The following is a 17,898-nucleotide window of genomic DNA, read 5'->3' as shown; positions in this document are numbered from 1 at the left end:
ACCCCATTCACATCTCATGTTGTTGACAATAGATAGTCAATGTGCCTTTCGAAGGCCAGAGCACATGACCAAAGTAAAACCTTTGCTTCCTCCAAACTTCCTGAGAAAATTAACGTGATTTGCTCTTTAACATATACAGATAAGGTATATTTTAGAAGCAAAACTTTGTGACTTGAGCATTCACTTCCCGTACTAGCCATATCTAACACCTGGGGAGCAAGCACACTCTACTTGGAGACTTGAGTGTCCTGACCAGTGGGAAAACACCAATCTATAGGAAATGTCCGTGGGGGAGGAGGGATGACTGGTAGCCATGGTCCCATCCACTCAACAGAGCAATGCACCTTCGCGGTTCACAGGTGGAGCTGTCCATGCTAGGAGCAGGTTGTGGGGAACCACGCCCCCATCCCTCTCTCGCTTTTCTGACTACAGAATGTGGTTCCCGGCTTTCCTTTAGATCCCAGTCTGTAACAATGGAGTGACAAAAGAAAGAGGCTCGGGTAAGGCTGACGGGGACTGGCAAACAGCCCCGATGGGCCCCTGTCCCACTGACACTCAGAAGGAGCTTTCCTGCCAAGCCGTCTGGTTTGTATCCTTGGCCCTGGGTTCCCTGCCCTCCATCTGGGGAAGGCGCTAATGAGGTGTTAATTAGCAAGGGGCAGGCAGTAGATGGCAAAACAGGGCTGTGGCGGTCTGCGGGGAGCATCAGAGAGCCATCATCTCCTGAGCAAAGAAGAGACTAGAGCTGGGGGACATCTCTCCCAAGGGGCAGAGAACACCAAAGGGAACAGACCATGCCACCTCTACCACCTCAGCAACTGGGCCCCTCAACTCTCAGCAGAGCTCCCGTAACTCTTCCCTGCATTTGAATTCCAATCATAATAAGGAATTACAGGGGCGCCTCCTGCTGCAGCCTGCTGCTCTGCTATTCATTAGGAAAATCATCACTCACAGCCCCCCACGGCTGGCACCTCTGCTATTCAATCGGCAGACAAGAGTACAAATCCCTCATCCTGTTTAGAGTATGTTCGAGTGTGAGTTAGAGAAATAAATTCCTCTTGGGGGATCATGCTACAAAAATGCCAGAAATGTGAGCCTGAGGGTTTTCATTTCAAGGGTAAATGATTGTCCATCCAGGGCTGAAGACAGTCAGGCTGGTGGACAGCGGGAGGCCAGACTGCCACAGCACTGAAAAAGGCAACTTCAGGTCTGGATTCCTTTCCTTCACGAACTGCCAATGAAATGATTAAAAATATCTTAATACCGGGAAAACCTAGACCCAGGAAGAACAGTGGGAAGTAATTAGATCAGACGGACACTGAAAAATTTCTGCAACAACAACAACAACAAAAACAGTGCATCTGGGTGGGGTGGGTACAGAAATGAGCAGCAATGGAGTTTGACAAATATACTTGGCAATGTCTCTGTGTCCATGCATTTCACCTTCGCAGATTCCACCCATCACGGATCAAAAATGCTCTAAGAAATACATCTGCACTGACTACGGACACACCTTATGTTCCCCACCATTACCCCTGAACAACACAGCACAGTGACTGTTTACAGACTACATCCATCACTAGAACAAATAGGCTGGAGTCCATCAACTTATAAGAAGATGACGTTATTCAAGGTCATCGTTTTGGAGTTTCTGGTTTCCATCATCAGTTGGTCACACTGCGTTTGGTCCTGTGGTGAGGTAGCCCCTCATAGCAGGAGTGCATGTTGAAGAAACCCGTTCACTTGGTGGCTAAGAAGAGAAAGAGAGGACCTTCTTTCCATGATCCTCTGATCTTGAGTATGTCCTTTAGGATCTGAAGACTTCCCACTAGGCCTCAAGTCTTAAAGGTTCTACCAGTTCAACAGTGCAGCAGCGTAATCACATTTGAGGGACATTTATAACCTGAACTCATATAGCATTTACAATGTATTGGATTTACTAAGCCATCTAGTCGATCTTGCTAAATATTAGAAACTTGCGTTGAATGAAAAGGGGAGGAGGGAAGATTCAGTAGAGGAGAGAAAGGAAATGATGGGTGTGTGTGTGTAAGGAAGTAGATTCACTCTCCCTCCTGAGGCCATCAAATTCCACCAAACAACAGCTCTAAAGTATTGGTGAGCCATAAGTGACAGAGTGGCTCGGAAAAAAGCCAAAGGCCAACTCTCCCAACTTCAGTCATCAAGGATAAATAGAAGGCAGAGGTCCTGAGACAGATTGCCACACACATGCGACTGATGTGCAAAGGTGGTCCAGGGAAGGAGGATGGGCCACAGCCATGGGGCTGCAACAACTGGACAGCACATGCCAAAGAACAGCCTGTTTAAAGTCTGCCCGGAGGACGTAAGGGAAAATATTTCTGGAGTCACCTTGCATAGCACCTCTAATGGTACATAAATATTAGTTCTTATTCTTAGATTTCAAAACCACATTTCCTTCCCAGCAACCGGAAGTCTTTATCGATAAAAAAAATGCAGACTGTGCTAATATCCTCCTAGGGACTGCTTCTTGCCCTATGTGTAAATCTCAAACGCAAAATGGTTCTCTGGGACCAGCACTAGTTGCCTTTCTCCTTGTCACACCCATGGCAGCCTTCCGTCCTCAGACTGGCTCACTCCACAGCCTGACCCTGTAAACTGTGAATCTCTGGTAAAACACAGCCTCAGCTCTTACCGAGTCATTTCCCCAATCTACATCCTCCAGCACAGGAGTTAGGGCCTTGTTCCTATCTCAGCACCCCGCTCCGTCCTCTGAGGACACAGAGCTTTCCATTCTGGCTTACCACGTGGCCATCTGTCCCTTTCCTGGCCACACTGGGAGTTTCTACTGTGGATGGCAACCATGTCTGTTTCATGTCCGGCTGCGGCTTCCATTCTCATCAGAGACATGTGGTTAATAATTTGTGGACTAAAAGATACATGGTGGCCTACCAGAAAGAGGCCCTCCTCACTCATGAAAAGTGGGGACTAAGTCTCAGGGACTGGACTCACTCATAAGCCAAGATGTTGCCAGTCCTGAGAAGAGTGGGGACTAGAGAGCCTAAGAGTTCTAGTCTTAGCACACCTGACACATACTTCGACAGATAATCCTGGGCAACCCTCAGCTGCTCAGGTGGTCCAGTCACCTCGAGACTTGCCACCTTTGCCATGGGGCTCCCTTTCTTTGAAGGACCCTTCTGATGTCCCACAGAGGCTCCCCTAGGCCTCTTGTCCCACGAGGAAAGAGTATCCCTCCCCAACTTGTTACAGGCTCCCTGAATTTATTTCACAGAATTGTCCTAGAAACCACTTGGCCTGAAGCCTCCCCTCCCAAAGCCTGCAGCCAGTGATTGCTTAGGATAGGGTGGCCAAAGACTACTTTCTTGCTCCAGATTGTTGTGGAGCAACTAGGCAAAGCTGTGTTACATTTGTTTATGCTGCAGAGTATTATTTTAACTGTGTAAAGGCATGCTACTTTTGTTTATGCTGCATTTGTTTAACTATGTAAAGATGTGTTGCATTTGTAGATAAAGAGAAACAGGTTAATTTAAGTTTAAAGAGCTAGCCAGAAACGAGCCTAAGCTAGGCAGATCATTCCTAACTAGTAAGACGTCTCTGTGTCATGATTTGGGAGCTGGTTGGGGGCCCAAAAGAAAAAGCCTGGTATATCAAATGGGACAAATTCTGTGCAATTTATACTGCTGAGTCATGTTCCTACAGACCAGACCTCTCCTGAAGACCTTTCCCCTTCTTCCTCAACACTTAGTGTTCACATAACTGTTTAAATAAACATCCATCCAGCTTGTGTGTTAGGGAACTGAACCAAATACAAAGGAACTAGTACCAAAGTTAGGGGGAAAAGGTGGTGGCTGAGATATGGCAGGCCATGGCCTGAGCACCCTCTTCACATCACACTGAGGAGAAAATAGAGGCTTGGGGAGAATCCTAACCTTGGCCAAGGTCACCCAGCAAGCAGGGGTGAAACCCAGATTCTTAGAACAGAATCTGTTTCTGCAGCCATTACCTCGCCGATGGTCTACAAGTCTAGATATCCAGCTCTCCCAACCAATATCTGTGTGGCTTGAGACAGTGGTAGAGTCATGGGCTGCAGTACTCAGGATGCTGAGTACAAGTATACTGTTCTCAAGTGGAAACGGGTCTCTCCTGAGGTCGCTGGCTTTGCTGCTACCTACATTCAAAGCCAAGTGGCCATATCACAAGCAAGTCACAGGGGGAGAGCTATGAATGACAGGTGGGGTCGGCCCCCACAACCTCAGTGTGTAGCGCTCGCTCTCGTGATTCTCAGTCCTCAGAACATGTGCACTGGGTCAAGGTTAAAGAACGACATTGTAAATAGCTCACTGGGGAGTAATTTGTGTCATCACTCACAGGAGAAAACGGCAAGCCATCCATGCATCTTTCCATTGGACCAAAGCCTAAGCACGCAACTGGCAGAGGAGGCTTCTCATCCGGGTGTAAGTAAAGAATTTACAAAAATAAAGGGAAAACTGGATGCAGATGCTCTCTTCAATTAGCATCCACAGAAAAGGCAGTGAAGAAGGACAGAGCTCAGGCATGAATTTCCACTCAACCGTTTGCCACTTCTGGGGGAGATGTGTGTCATTCTTTGGTGAAGCTGGAGGAAACTATTTTAATTTTCTCAAGCACACTGGGGTTTTGCAATCAAGCTATTTTTAACTGAAGGCTTTACAAAGTCTGACCATCACGTGAGGTTTTTACCGAGATCTAAATCATAGCACCAGGAAGCAATGATTCAGTGTCTCTCAAAATGTTCCAAACAACTCAAAATAATTATATCTTCCTAAAAACAATACTATTCCTGGGCTATTTTTGTCATAGTTTCTCTCTCTCTCTCTCTCTCTCTCTCTCTCTTTTTTTTTTTTAAGAAGCGGGGGGGGGGGGTCTTCTGTGGACTCACTGCTTGAGTACCAAGGTTAAGATGAAAGATACTTGATGAAAGAACAGAGACTCTGGCAGAGGGTTTAAAGTGTGGATGCTGTGCGTTCACCATCATCTTTAACACTTTGTTTATTGGCCGAGTAAAGTCAAAAGTAGCTCTTCATCTCTCTGACGTTTTCTCTCCTAGGCATAGGGCAGACTAGACTGTAGTTTATTGGTGGTCTCTTTCTTCTTACTCTTTTGCTGTTGTTGCTCCCAGAGATCATTTTAGGATGTGGGAGTTCTCAGCCTCTGGTTCCTATTGGAACCACAGATTTGCTTTTGAAAATACAGATTATGGAACTGGAGAGATGGCTAAGAGGTTCAGAACACTTGTGGCTCTTGCAGAGGACCTGGGCTCAGATCCCAGCACTCACAGGGCAGCTCACATCAGCCTATAACTACAGTTTTGGGGGACCTAAGTCCCTCTTCTGTCCCCATAGGCACCAGGTGTGCACGTGTCTAGACGTGCTTCTGCCAATGCAGACAGAGCAATGTGGCAGGTCTGATCCAGGGCAGGTGGGAGCTGGCTAGACTCATGTATCAGGTAGTGAACTGAGTCAGAACAAAGAAAGGCAGATGAAGAGAGACAGAAGCCCAGGCTTAGAACCCAGGCAGATATGAAACATGGGCAAGAATCACAGGAAGGTAGGCTGGCTGCTTGGCTCTGATGGTCTGAATTCCAACCCCAGCAGATCTGAGTAGTGGAGGCAGGAATACACTGCTCTTCATCCCACCTAGGGAAGACTTAAACCCACTTCAGTTAAGTGGTTGGACTGGAAAGCAATGAAGAGGGATCAAGTAAGAACCAGTAGAGGAATTGGGCAACATGGCTCAACATACACCATGTTCCCAGCTGAATGAGCACCATGCCAAGATGTTGAGGCACGTAGAGTCATATCACCCCCCCCCCCCGTCCTGGACTGCAAGACCCATCCTTGTGATTTCAATACTATTGACTCATAAGGCAGGGTGGGCCATAGTTCTAACATTAACAGTCCTGAATATGCTTAGTTCCAAGCAGGTCACATTGCAGCAGTCAATCTAGGCAAAGAAGCTAGGTGAATCCAGGGGACCATCATTAACCACAAACACACCACAGGAAGGGATAAGTTTTGTGGCTGGACTCAAAAAGAGCTCAGGGACATTGAGGGGGATTTCCAACTCCATCTATGGCCAAACTTCCTTCTGGTAGAAACTATTTATTGGTGAACACACAGGGCAGCTCAAAGTTGACAAAGGCCATCCTCCTTGGTTATAGAAAGAACTAGAGCCATTGTGTCAACTCTACTGATTGTTTATCTGTTTGTGTTTGTTTTTGCTTTTTGAGATGGGGTCTCTCTGTGTAGCCCTATTTATCCTGGAATTTGCTCTTTAGACAGGCTGGTCTCGAACTCAGATTCACCTGTCTCTCTTTGATTGGTTTGTATGCCTATAGTTCTCTTGGATATAACCACTTCCTTCTGTCTCCACTTTGTTACCTGGACTTAATTTAATGCTGTACTCTCCAAAATTCACATCCTTGTAGAATTTTGTACCTTCTTTGAAAATAAGGTCTTTTTAGTTATAATGAAGTACACTGGGTTAAGGTGGGTGTTAGTCTAACGTAACTGGTGCCCCGATTTGAGGTGAATTTAGACACGGAGACACCAAGTAATGAAGGAAACACAGATCAAGAGGCATCTACCAGGACAGGCAAGGGGGAGGCTTAGACCAGATTTTCATCCAGAACCCACAGAAGGAGCCAATTCAGTTTCACACTAGGTTTCTAGAATTCTGGTTTCTAGAACTGTAACAACAGAAGTCCTGTTGTTTAAGCTGTCCCAGATTATGGTCACTATAGCAGTCAGAGGAAACACATCACCACCTAGCCCCTAACATCATCATCTCTCTTACCTGGATAACTTCCATACCTGCATAAGCTGAATCTTTCCATCTCCTGAGGCACCCCCCTGCCACATCTTCCTGAGATGAAATCTCTGTATCCTCCTGAGATGAACTCTGCCTCCTACACACAGTCGGATTGTCTTCCCACACCCATCCTCCATTCTATGGCCACGGTGAGCTTCTCACATACAACAGGAACACAGGATCCCTTTGGCTGGAAACCCTTATACACTAAGACTCTGGGGAAAAGCACCACCTCCCCTCCATTGACAACCTTACCTGGTTCACCCTTGGCTTCCTTGCCAGGTCTTACAAAGCAGCACTCACGCCCACAGCCTTCTCCAATCCAACTAGACAGGTCCAATGCACATTATTGGTTTTCATTGCCCTTAAGGACTTTACCCTATGTCCCACCACGTTACATGTAGTAAACATGACTCTTTCTCTGGTACCTGTGCCCCCCTAAACTGTAAAGTCCACAAGAGCTTGGCTATTTTGGCTTAATTCATTACCATATCCCCAACACTTAGTGTAGTATCTTGATAAAGTTGGTGTTTGGTGAGCTTTGTGTTTGATGGATGACTGAATGAAGTCCAGCTTTTCTCCCTGTCCTCCTTACAAGCCTGTGCTGACAAGACACTTTCAGGGGACAAAAAAAGAAAGTAACCAGGGCCAGCAGAGATGTTTGGAAGGCCAGCCATCTATGTTAGTGGTTCAGTGACATTCTCGATGATTCAGAAATGAATAAAATGCCAGTTTCCAAACACAGCCATTACTGCTGTCCCACAGATTAGCTCTTGGAATGCTCTGTGTTAGTCCTTAGGGGATACACTGTTATCTGTATCTACAGATGAGGAAGTGAGTCTATCGAAGCTAGTTAGTCCTCAAGGTAAAGACTCAGGGGCTGCAAATGTCACAGGGCCAGCTGACCAAGGGCAGGATCCTCCATCTCCCCTCACTGCCTCCCCATGTCCCCGTGACTCCTCCTCATCTCTCCCTTTGGTCCGGTGCTTGGGTCCCACCAGACAGCTCGTGGGACTTCTGGCAGCATGCAAGAAAAGCGTCTCTGCAGGAGACTGCAGTGTGTGCAGAAACACGGCTCCGGCTTCTTCACCTTTTGTGACATCCCCGTGATAATGAACCCAGCAGCTCAGGCTGGAGGTCTGTTCACATTCATGAAATAGCTTTCAAAGGAAAATATGAGAGAAAAACACAAACAGTTCCGGGGGCATCAGCATGCTATGTATTCATGAAGCAGAACACGGCAGGTTGTGTAAATATTTAACAACGAGAAAGAACTGAACCGGCTCCAGGGAAACATCTGGGATGCAAAGCACTGCGGTTTCCAGGGGGAGTGTCTCTGTCAAGAGGCAGAACACCTAGCTGTGTGCTCAGTTCCACACTCGTGTGCACTTACTGGGCACCTCTGACAGCCCCACTGCACACACTTTCCCTGCAGCTTGTGTGTTTACTACAGAGCTGGCCGATTTCCAGCGGCTTAACTCAAATAAACAAGCTTTTCTAACCATTAAGATGTTTCATTTCCCCTTCAAACAACAGAAACTCAATAACAGTGTTAATAGTTGAGTTAAAATCCAGAATTATTCTTTTTTCTTCTGTGTTACCTAATATGGCAAGAAATGGACTGCTGAATGTGTTTAGGGTTTCAGAGTCTGGCATTAGTCCAAAGACTAAGTTGGGGCATTCCAAAGAAAATAAACGATATATTTGAAAATATGGTTTTCATGAAGTTACCTTCATGACTGACAGTTGGAAATACACCATCTTCTTCCTGAACTGATACCACAGGGTGGACTGCATAATTCACAGAACTCCTGTGGGACCCATTATCTGCCTCACATTCTTCCCCTGAAGGACCCAAGTGCACGGCTCCGTTCCACACACTCTGTCCTTGCCCTCTCTTGTGAAGTGTTACCAAGGCGGCTGAGCTGCCCTGGGTGGGCTGAGACTGAATGGTGACAACTCCCACTATTTTCCCAGGCCCACTCATCCCATCACATGTACTCTGTCTCAGGCTGGTCTGCGGAACATCTGGCTTGTTCTCCCAGGGTAGTAGAATGGGTATCCCAGAGGTTCCTTCCTCTTCTGTCTCACAGTGAGGTGTGTTGCTGATGGTGAGAAGTGCACTCCCCAAAGTCCTGGCCACGTCCTCGAAGAGCCGGGCCAACAGGAGGACCGTGGAAGTTGCTGGGGCAGACCATTATCTCACGCCAGTCGCACATCCAAAGACTACTCCTGATCCTAGCTACGACAAACCCCCCTTTCGCCACACTTCACTAACCTAGTCAGTTTCCTTTAAACTTTAATGTGCATACACATATGTAAGTTTCTTGGAACTTATTCTGGTTTGAAGATAAATTGTCATCCCTCCATGCCTCCCCCAAACCCTCATGTATTGAGGTTAGTCCAGGGTAAATAGTGTTCAAATAAGGGAAATACAGAGTGTGGATTTGGGGAACTCTACCTTCATCAGTGAAGACCCCTCATGGATTAATCTATCCATGACTCAAAAATCTGAGTGGATAATCACGGGGGATGAGTGTAGGACTATGGAAGGTAGAGACTAGTTGGGACAGTGAGTCATTGCAAGAATGCTGTGGAAAAACATTTCTTGTCCTGGGGCTGCTGCCTGCCCTCCCCCACCTCTCCCTCTTTCTCTCTCTGCTTCCTGGCCACTCCAGGGTGGGCAGTCTCTGTCACATGATATTTGACCTGCCTTAGTCTCAAAGCAATGGACCTGACCAACCCTGGGCTGAACCCCTGAATCCATGACCCCAAATCCTCCCTCCTTTTGTTTTCTGAGAGCCTTGTGAAAATGCAGACTGGACTCAGCAAGGAGTCTATGTTTCAAGAAGCTCCTAGAAGATCTGGGTGCTGATGGTCCCTAGAACACTCTTGCCAAATCTCACCAAGATCGACTTGCCCAGTACAGACAAGTGTGAACAGAGCTCCATAATTAATAAGAAACTTCCCCAAATCTTCTATCCCCTACCCTTCCAAGGTGACTTAAACAGAGGTCAAAGAGCCTGAGGAGGTCAAGAATAAAGGGAGACCCAACCTGAGGAATTTGACATAAAGTTTCAAGATGGTGTCACAAAGTTGGTAAGTCTCAAAGTTCAGTGTGCGTCTCAAGAGCTGGGGACATGGGGAGACAGAGAGACTACTTCGTCTTAGTTTCTGATTTAGTGGGTCCAGGGTGAGCTGAGACTCTCATTTCCAGCAGGTTCAAACTGATGTTCCCATAGCTGACTGAGAACCACTGCTGGAGATGAGAACCACTGCAGGCAAGGTGATGAGACGCCCAGACTGTCTGTTTCAGCCCCATGACTCTGACACTGTCTACTTTCATGTACCCCGAGCCTTCAATGCTACCATGACCTGCCTGGTTGGAGTTGCTGTACTGGTCTGATTGCCGGCGCTTCAGGGATATTGGCAGCAATCTCTATGCTCAAGACTGTAATGGGGCAGAGGAGGCCAGAGAATCTAAGCCTTTCATCTCTCCTTGGTGCCTCAGAGTCATTGCCTGGTCCAGGCCCCCTCGCCAAATGGGTGAGGATATCTGCCAGTTCTCTGTAAGTGACTGGAGCTAGTGCAGTGTGGGGGGAGTTATTCTCTACCGTGGGTAAAAAACGCCATAGAAATGTAAGTGGATTAATTGTAGGCATTAATATTTCACTGTTAGGGTTGAATGAGAAGATGAAAGTCACAGGCATCCAGAGTCCCACAAGTGTCTTCTCTCCCCCTCCTGAGTGTACATGGCATCTGGAAGCTCTCATGGAGCATGTTTGATGAGAGGCTGTGAGCACAGCTGATGGAAAATGGCTCCCTGGTGGTCAGCTCTCAGAGCAGCTATCTGTGCCCAAACCAGAGCCTGGCCAAATACTGTGATCCAAGATCCAAAGCATCCCTGGACTTCAGCAAATCTCAAAGGGAGATAGGGAAGCTTAATCACAGCTGATTGGGGGTGAGTGACTCATGCACTGGGGCTTTCCAGCTGAAGCCTTGGGGACCAACCCAGCTTGGGTTCTCCCCAAATTATCACAAAGAATCCAGACCGCAACAGTTGGGAAATGGGGGGCTTATACGTAAACAGAAGCTGTGAGTGTCTATAGGTGAGGAGCTGGAGGTTGGAGAGGACCCCCCCACACACACACACTCACCCGTGTGACTTATCCACAGCTGTACAAGACAGGTGTTTATGAATTAATGAATAAATGGTCATTGAAAAAGGAAGGGAAAGAGGGAGGGAAGGAGGAAGGAGGGAGTTAGTTTACTCTTCATTTGTACCCACTTCCACCATTGGGCAGTCTTTTCCAAAGTTAGTCCCTGTACTGATCCCAAATGCTGACCCAGTTACCTGAATGCAAGAGAACCTGTAGATCCCTAAGCACAAGGCAGCACAGGGGACATGGCCCAAATGAACTTCCTCTTGGAATGCCCACAGATTAACCTCTCCCACATCTTCTTTCTGACTGGAGACCCAAGGCCACTCCTCCCAGTGAGGTGCTGGGGTCCTTGGCAAAGCGCCTCCCGTTTCTGCTCACCAGAATCAAGGTTTTCCAGAGTTCAACCACCAGAAGACACTGAGAGGATTGGCTCCGTCCATGTCTCCTGGGTGGTGTCTCTGCTGCTCCCCCCCCCGCGGCCCCCCCCCCTTGCTCTCTGAACCCCGTGTTTGGGCCTATCCAGTTACAGCTAGATACCTATTGTCACCTGGAATGCCCTGGGCCTTCCCACACTCTTCCCCACTGAGAGTGACCCCTCAGATCACTCAGAGGATATGAAGTGGTTATTTCTGCAGCCCCCTTCCCCACAAGGCACTCCTTATTTTTGACAACAGTCCCTCTCCATCAGGGTCACCTTAAATACCACTCACTGCTCAGCGTCCCTCCTTCCTCTGAAGAGTCACTTCAACTCGTGAGTCCAAGTGCCTTGGGCAGAGGCTAGCCTCCCTTCCTCTGAAGAGTCACTTCAACTCGTGAGTCCAAGTGCCTTGGGCAGAGGCTAGCCTCGAAGCCTGAGCCTTCAGGATGGGTCAGGGCAGGACAGCAGAGGGGTCGAAACAGAGCTAAGAAAGACAAGCTGAGAACACTCACAGAGACTTTGGCAGAAATCCTTCTGCCTGTTAGGTACCGCACAGCCAGAGGCTCCAAGCCCAGAGTTGCATATAAATGCGTGATGTCACTTGAAAGCCCCACATGAAACAAAGAAAAGCTGGGATTGGGGGAAAAAAAGACTTAGGGTCAATTCACATTATCTGATAGCTACGCTTCATGAAGCTACTGTGGATGCTGGATGAGTAAACACCACTGCTAAGGGAAGTTCAGTGTTAGGTTCCTGCAAGTCCCAATTCATGTTTTTGTCAAGTGGTCAGTACGGAACCTGGTCTTTTGTTTGTTTGTTTTTGTTCTTGTTTTTGTTTTTGAGACAAGGTTTCTCTGGGTAGTTTTGGTGCCTGTCCTGGTTCTCACTCTGTAGACAAGGCTGGCCTCGAACTCACAGAGATCCGCCTGGCTCTGCCTCCCGAGTGCTGGGATTAAAGGCATGTGCCACTACCGCCCAGTGAAAAGAATTTTTTTCTGCAATCAAAAGATCCTTCTAAGATCCTTCTCCACTGCGCACACATAGAGCATCCTCTCTCCCAGCCTACCTTCAGTGCAGATAGTGGTACAGGTCCAATGAATGGGTCATCCACTTTCTAGGAGAGAGGGTCAGAGGAAAGACCTTCCCTTAGCGGAGGGGTTTGCCTATTCTAGGTAAGCCATCTCTATTCTAGCAGGCCTTGATTAGCTCCCTGACCCTGCACCTTAACTCCCTCAAGTGGCTCCTATTTACTTATTTCTGACCTCAGACCACAGAGGTTCAGGGATAGAAGGATTTGAGACCCTTATCCAATAATCAAAGGCATCAAGGAACCCTTAAGAGTTTTGAATGAAAAAAGTTATATTAAATGTCCATGTTGGCTGCTCAGTGATCAACCTCTAGCCCGTCCTGGGCACCAGCAAACCCCATGCCTATCAGCATGCAGCCCTGCTGCAAGGAGCCCTTTCAAGCCAGCTCCTCCGGATCAATAGTCTGGTATGTATCCTGGAAGAGTCCATTTCATTATGTGGCTCTAAGGAAAAAAAAATCCTGTGCCCTCTTAACACCTTAAGGACCAGGACCCACATCTCCAACCCCATCTTCTTTTCAAGAGGAACCTGGCCAGAAAGAGAGCTCAGAGCTCTGGCCGTCCGCAGCTCACTGGGAGTCCTCTGGCATCTTAGGGACTACTTACACTGCACCAGCTCTGGCTACTGTGACTACTGCTCACACTCCTCCCAAGGTCATTTTTACTCAGTCAAATGCATGAAGATTTCACTTAGAAATGTCCACGAGCCTCTGGTGACCTGAACCTGCCCTGCCTTTGGCCACCACTTCCCCTCTCAAATGCCCCAGCTAGGTCTTCTGCAGGGCTTGAAGAAGCCACATCCTGTGGCCAAATCCAGGAAGTCTGGGAAAAAACACAGCTCTTTCCAGAGGAGGTGACTTCAGCTTTAAAACCAACACTTCCTGGCTGACTTCTTTTCTCTCTCACAGTTCCCCAGTGTTGAACTTACATTCTGTGTTATAAGACTTCAGCCCAGAGAGGAAGCCACTGTCTGAGTCTGAGTTCTGTTGTGCTGTTCTTTTACTGACATGCAGAGACGGTTAAGACATAAACCCTGTCCCCATGCTAAATCACTATCCACTTATCACCAGCACTAAGAAAATGACTGCCATCACTCAGAAACAGCTCAACTTCTGCCAGTTTGGACACCACCAGACTGGATTTGATTCTTAGTATTATGGGTAGACTTGCGACCCTCCCTCAAAAATTCATAAGGTTGAAGACTTAACTCCCAGAACCTCAGAATATGATTGCTTTTGGAGTAAGGCCTTTAAAGAGGCAATTGACATAAAGCCAGGTTATATGACTGTGTCCTTCAAGAGTAGGGGGGGGGGGATATCAGGAATGCACACAAAAGAAAGACCCTGGAAGATTCAAAGGGAAGCACCTGAAAACTCATGAGAGGTCTCGAGACACAAGCCTGCGACACCATGATCCTGGATGAAACCAACTGACTGCTTGACTGCAACTTTGAAGGTTGCTATCCTAATTCCCAAGGTGATGGGAGTATTAGGTCATGAGGATGGAACCCTTGTGACTGTGCCAGTCCTTTCTGCCCTGTGAGGATGCAGCCAGGAGGCATCATCTATGAGCCAGAAAGTGGGCCTTCACCAGATACATTTACTTACAGCTTGATTTTAGACTTCCTAATCTCTAAAACTGTGAGACTATACACTGATAGAGATTTAGTGTGAAGGTACACACACACACACACACACACACACACACACACACACACACACACCTTTCATTTAATTTATGTGTGTGGGTATGTGAATGTGAGTATAGTTGCCTGCAGAGGCCAGAAGAGGGCACTGGATCTCCTGGAATTGAAGTGACAGGCACTTGTGAGCTACCCAGTGTGAATGCTGGGAATTGAACTCAGGTCCTCTGAACAGCAGCAAGTGCTCTTTGCCACTGAGCCATCTCTCCAGCCCCATAGATATATTTAAATCAACTGGTTCATAGTATTTTGTTGCAGATGAAGTGTACTAAGGGATTGAATTTCCAACCTCCGAACTGTGAGAGAAAATCAGTTCCTGCAGTTTGAGTTACCTAGTCTATGACATGTGTCATAGAGATCCAAATTGATTGCAATGAACAAACCACTTGCTTATTCACTAGGCTGCTACATGCAAAACACCAGAATTTAACATTGCACTAGAAAGCAACCTGAGAACCCCAGCAGCATACAGTACAGTCAGGGAGGAATACAGCACAGATATACGCTATATAGAAGAATGCAAATATTTTGATAGAACAAATCTATAACTTTTGTTATGAAAAAATATATTTGCTCTAATTTGACTGATAGGTTGGGGAACAATTGGAGAAAAAAATGTGAGCTTTGTGTTTGCTTATCCATGAGAAACAGTGGATGGACACAGAAAACTGCACCTGGCTGAACCAAGCCACACAGAGAACCATATTATTCACACACCCCAGACATCTACCAGTAATGTCAACTCACCATGAGTTATCTACACTTGGTGTTAAAACTCCCCGTCTGACTTCACATGACTGTCGTTGAAGCATTTCATGAGAACACACAAGTGACAAAACCTCCTAAGACCTGTTTCCCCGACCAGACGTCCTTTTCCAGGCCAAGCACCACACTTAGTAATATTCATGAGTTTCCACTTGCCACCTAAAGCCATGCGGGCATTTTCAGCAGGTTCCTACTTTTACTTTTATCAGCAATGGGGTGCTTTACTTCCAACACGCTTCCCCCAGTGAATGCTACAGATCTTATTGCCTGTGTTTGTACAAAGAGGTGATTTTGAAGAAAGTGTCTGACTTAAGTGTTTCAATAAGGAACTGTATTTCAGGTGGCTGAGGCCTGGGTTGTAAGTGATATGTATCATACCGATCGATACATAGAGAACATATGGGTCTCACTAATGTAGCAAGAACACCTCCTACTTGCCACATGCACTAATTACAGGAAAATTTCAGAAAAAAAAGGTGACACTAAACATTTTTAAGATATTGTAAATGAAGCCTTTAGAATATGATGTGACTTCCAGCTCCTCAATGTGTTTACTGGATGAAGAATTTTTAAGGTCAAAAGGCCACACACAATACACTTACCTGTCATGGAGTTTTCCGAAGTGCACAGCTGCTCTCTCAGCTTCTCCACGTCGTCAGGGTGGACCTGTTCATAGAGGGTGCTCCCAAACCACTCCGACTGTGGCTGGTTCAGAACAGGCGTGACAGAATCCGACACATAGATGACTCTTCCTGTCTCAGCTGCCACCACAAACAGAAACCCATCAGCAGCTTCCAGGATGAGATGCTTCAGCTCCTGGGGAGAAAAGGCCATGGTCAGCGAGTGGACTAACAGATCCAGATCCATTATCTTCTCTTAACTAGCAACCTCAACTTCCTTGATGTAGCAAACTCAATTGATGTAGCAATTCATTCCAGGGCACAAGTGGTTGGGTTGATGAACATCATTTCACCTGCTTAGCTTTTTTTTCTAGAGAAACGCACAAAACTTGCACCCTCCCTAAAATACACCGTCTTTTCTCGGAGAGAGCGGCTGGGGGTCGATTTCCAGTGTGGAGAAGTGAGATCAGGTAACGATGATCAGGAGGTGCTGAGTTGCCAGTTCCCCGAGGCACTTTCCTCATGTACTGAAACTGCAGTCACGACCCCACAGAAGGGCCCAGCATCCAGTGCATGGCACCAAGGGTCATGGATGGCAGGACGGAAGGAGAGTGAGAAGGAAAGAAGAAAGAAACAGACCATGAGTCTTCCCATTGTGTGGGGAAACTGCACTCTTGTTCATCTTGTTCCTGAAGCCCGCTGTCACCCCACGGGGCAACAAATGAGGCTAAATCAACTCTGCTATACTGAGATAACCATGCCTAATGCCTAAAGGCAACTCAGTGGTAACTATCTGTATCCTGTCACACCAAGTGAAATAAAATGCCTGGGCTCCTGGACCGCAGGAGGTGTGGAGCTAACTCTTCCTCAAACACTGGAGTCTGCACCCACCACTCCAACCTTCTCGCACACTGTCCAGGCCTCAAAGAACAAACTCATCCTTTGGGGGCAGCAGTAAGCAAGCATTTTCCCCAGCCCAGACTCCAATGTTCAAATACAATCCCACGAGGAATGGTTACCACCCAACAGTCAGGGGCGGCGGAGAGGAAGCCAGGGATGGAACCTGGAGCATCTGGTCAGAGTGACCTCCTAGTGTCCAAAAGGGTCCAAGGACCCAAGTCCCTGGAAGACTTTAACTTTTGGGGCACAGCCTAGGCACTTTGTGGCTTGTATGCAGGCACCGTCTTGGGAGCAGTCAAATGCACTCGGCCTGGGAAAGTGAGGTGGCCGCTGACAGTGCAAGCGTTTTTCAACCCAAGTTTACTCGGTCAGCTTCCCATAGACACTTCTGCTTCCTGTGTCTCTCAGAGGCTTCTGTAGTCCTAACAACATCAGCATTTTCATTCTCAGTGTCAGGAAAATCTTCCCAACAGAAAGATCCTTTAAAAAAAAAAAATGGGATAAGATGTCTGGGGAAGGACAGAATTCTATGTCACCGGAGGAGGCTGAGGGGCTTTGTTTATGCACACATGTTTTAATCCAGTTTGCAAGGACTGCAGAGGTCTGGTAGGACAGAGCCAGCTCCACCCATCTCTTCCCACCCTCTCTCCTGAGGTTCATCATCTGAGAGCTCGTTATTCATAACTGGCCTTTCCTCCTTTCTCCAGTAAGACAGTGTGGGTTTAGGAATAAGGGAGTGTCGTCTATCCATGCTCTGCCACTCAGCTTCACAACTCTGGTGGGATATTTGATGGCTTTGGCTTCTGGTATTTCATGAAGTTTACTTTCAGTGAAATTTCTGGAGGTTAAATGAGCTTTTGGTATGCAGGGCTTAGTGAGTGTGTGCCACATAGTAAGTCCTTGCAGGGCTCTGTAAATGTACATGTGACCAAGAGAGCGGCATGGATAGGGCACACGAATGTGTAGCTGCCTTCTCTCTGCCACCTCCCATCGTGGCTTACAGTCCTTTTTGTAGGGATTAGATAACATTGGGCAAAACATTCTGTACTGACCCCAGTGTCAGCAGTACTTAGATACATTTCCAGCAAGTCACGTCTCACCACTCATCGTTCATTACGGTAACATTCCCACGCTAACCAGACTTTACAAGGCTGCCTTCCTCACCACACTCTCAGAGCTGGGGGCTAGCATGTTCTTCATTTTTATAGAGATGGGAATGAGGATGGAAGCCTGTACCTGAGCCACCATGCGCCACATCTCTAAGACCAAACATGGCTACCACCTTCTTCCTGAAACTCTCAACAGGCGGGATCAAGTGACCCCTGGGAGGATTTAAAGGGGAACAGCGAGGGTAAAGTATCTGTCAGAACACCTGCACCAGACAGAGGGCAATGGAG

General features: G+C 47.3%; 1 protein-coding gene across 6 annotated transcripts in view; it reads right to left on the bottom strand.

The window, feature by feature from the left end:
• The window catches only part of Arnt2 (aryl hydrocarbon receptor nuclear translocator 2), a 160,133-nt gene that overhangs the window by 80,699 nt on the left and 61,536 nt on the right, over window positions 1–17,898 (bottom strand). For all 6 annotated transcript variants that reach the window (XM_028873834.2, XM_028873829.2, XM_028873832.2 and 3 more), the window contains one exon: window positions 15,584–15,797. In XM_028873834.2, coding sequence (XP_028729667.1) covers window positions 15,584–15,797 — 214 coding nt within the window. The remainder of the gene's footprint in view (window positions 1–15,583; window positions 15,798–17,898) is intronic.

Source organism: Peromyscus leucopus, chromosome 1 (genome assembly GCF_004664715.2).
Source record: "Peromyscus leucopus breed LL Stock chromosome 1, UCI_PerLeu_2.1, whole genome shotgun sequence".
In the NCBI taxonomy this organism is placed as follows: Eukaryota; Metazoa; Chordata; class Mammalia; order Rodentia; family Cricetidae; genus Peromyscus; species Peromyscus leucopus.
Note: the sequence above shows the minus strand (reverse complement) of the source record. Positions and strands in the feature narration are given on the sequence as shown.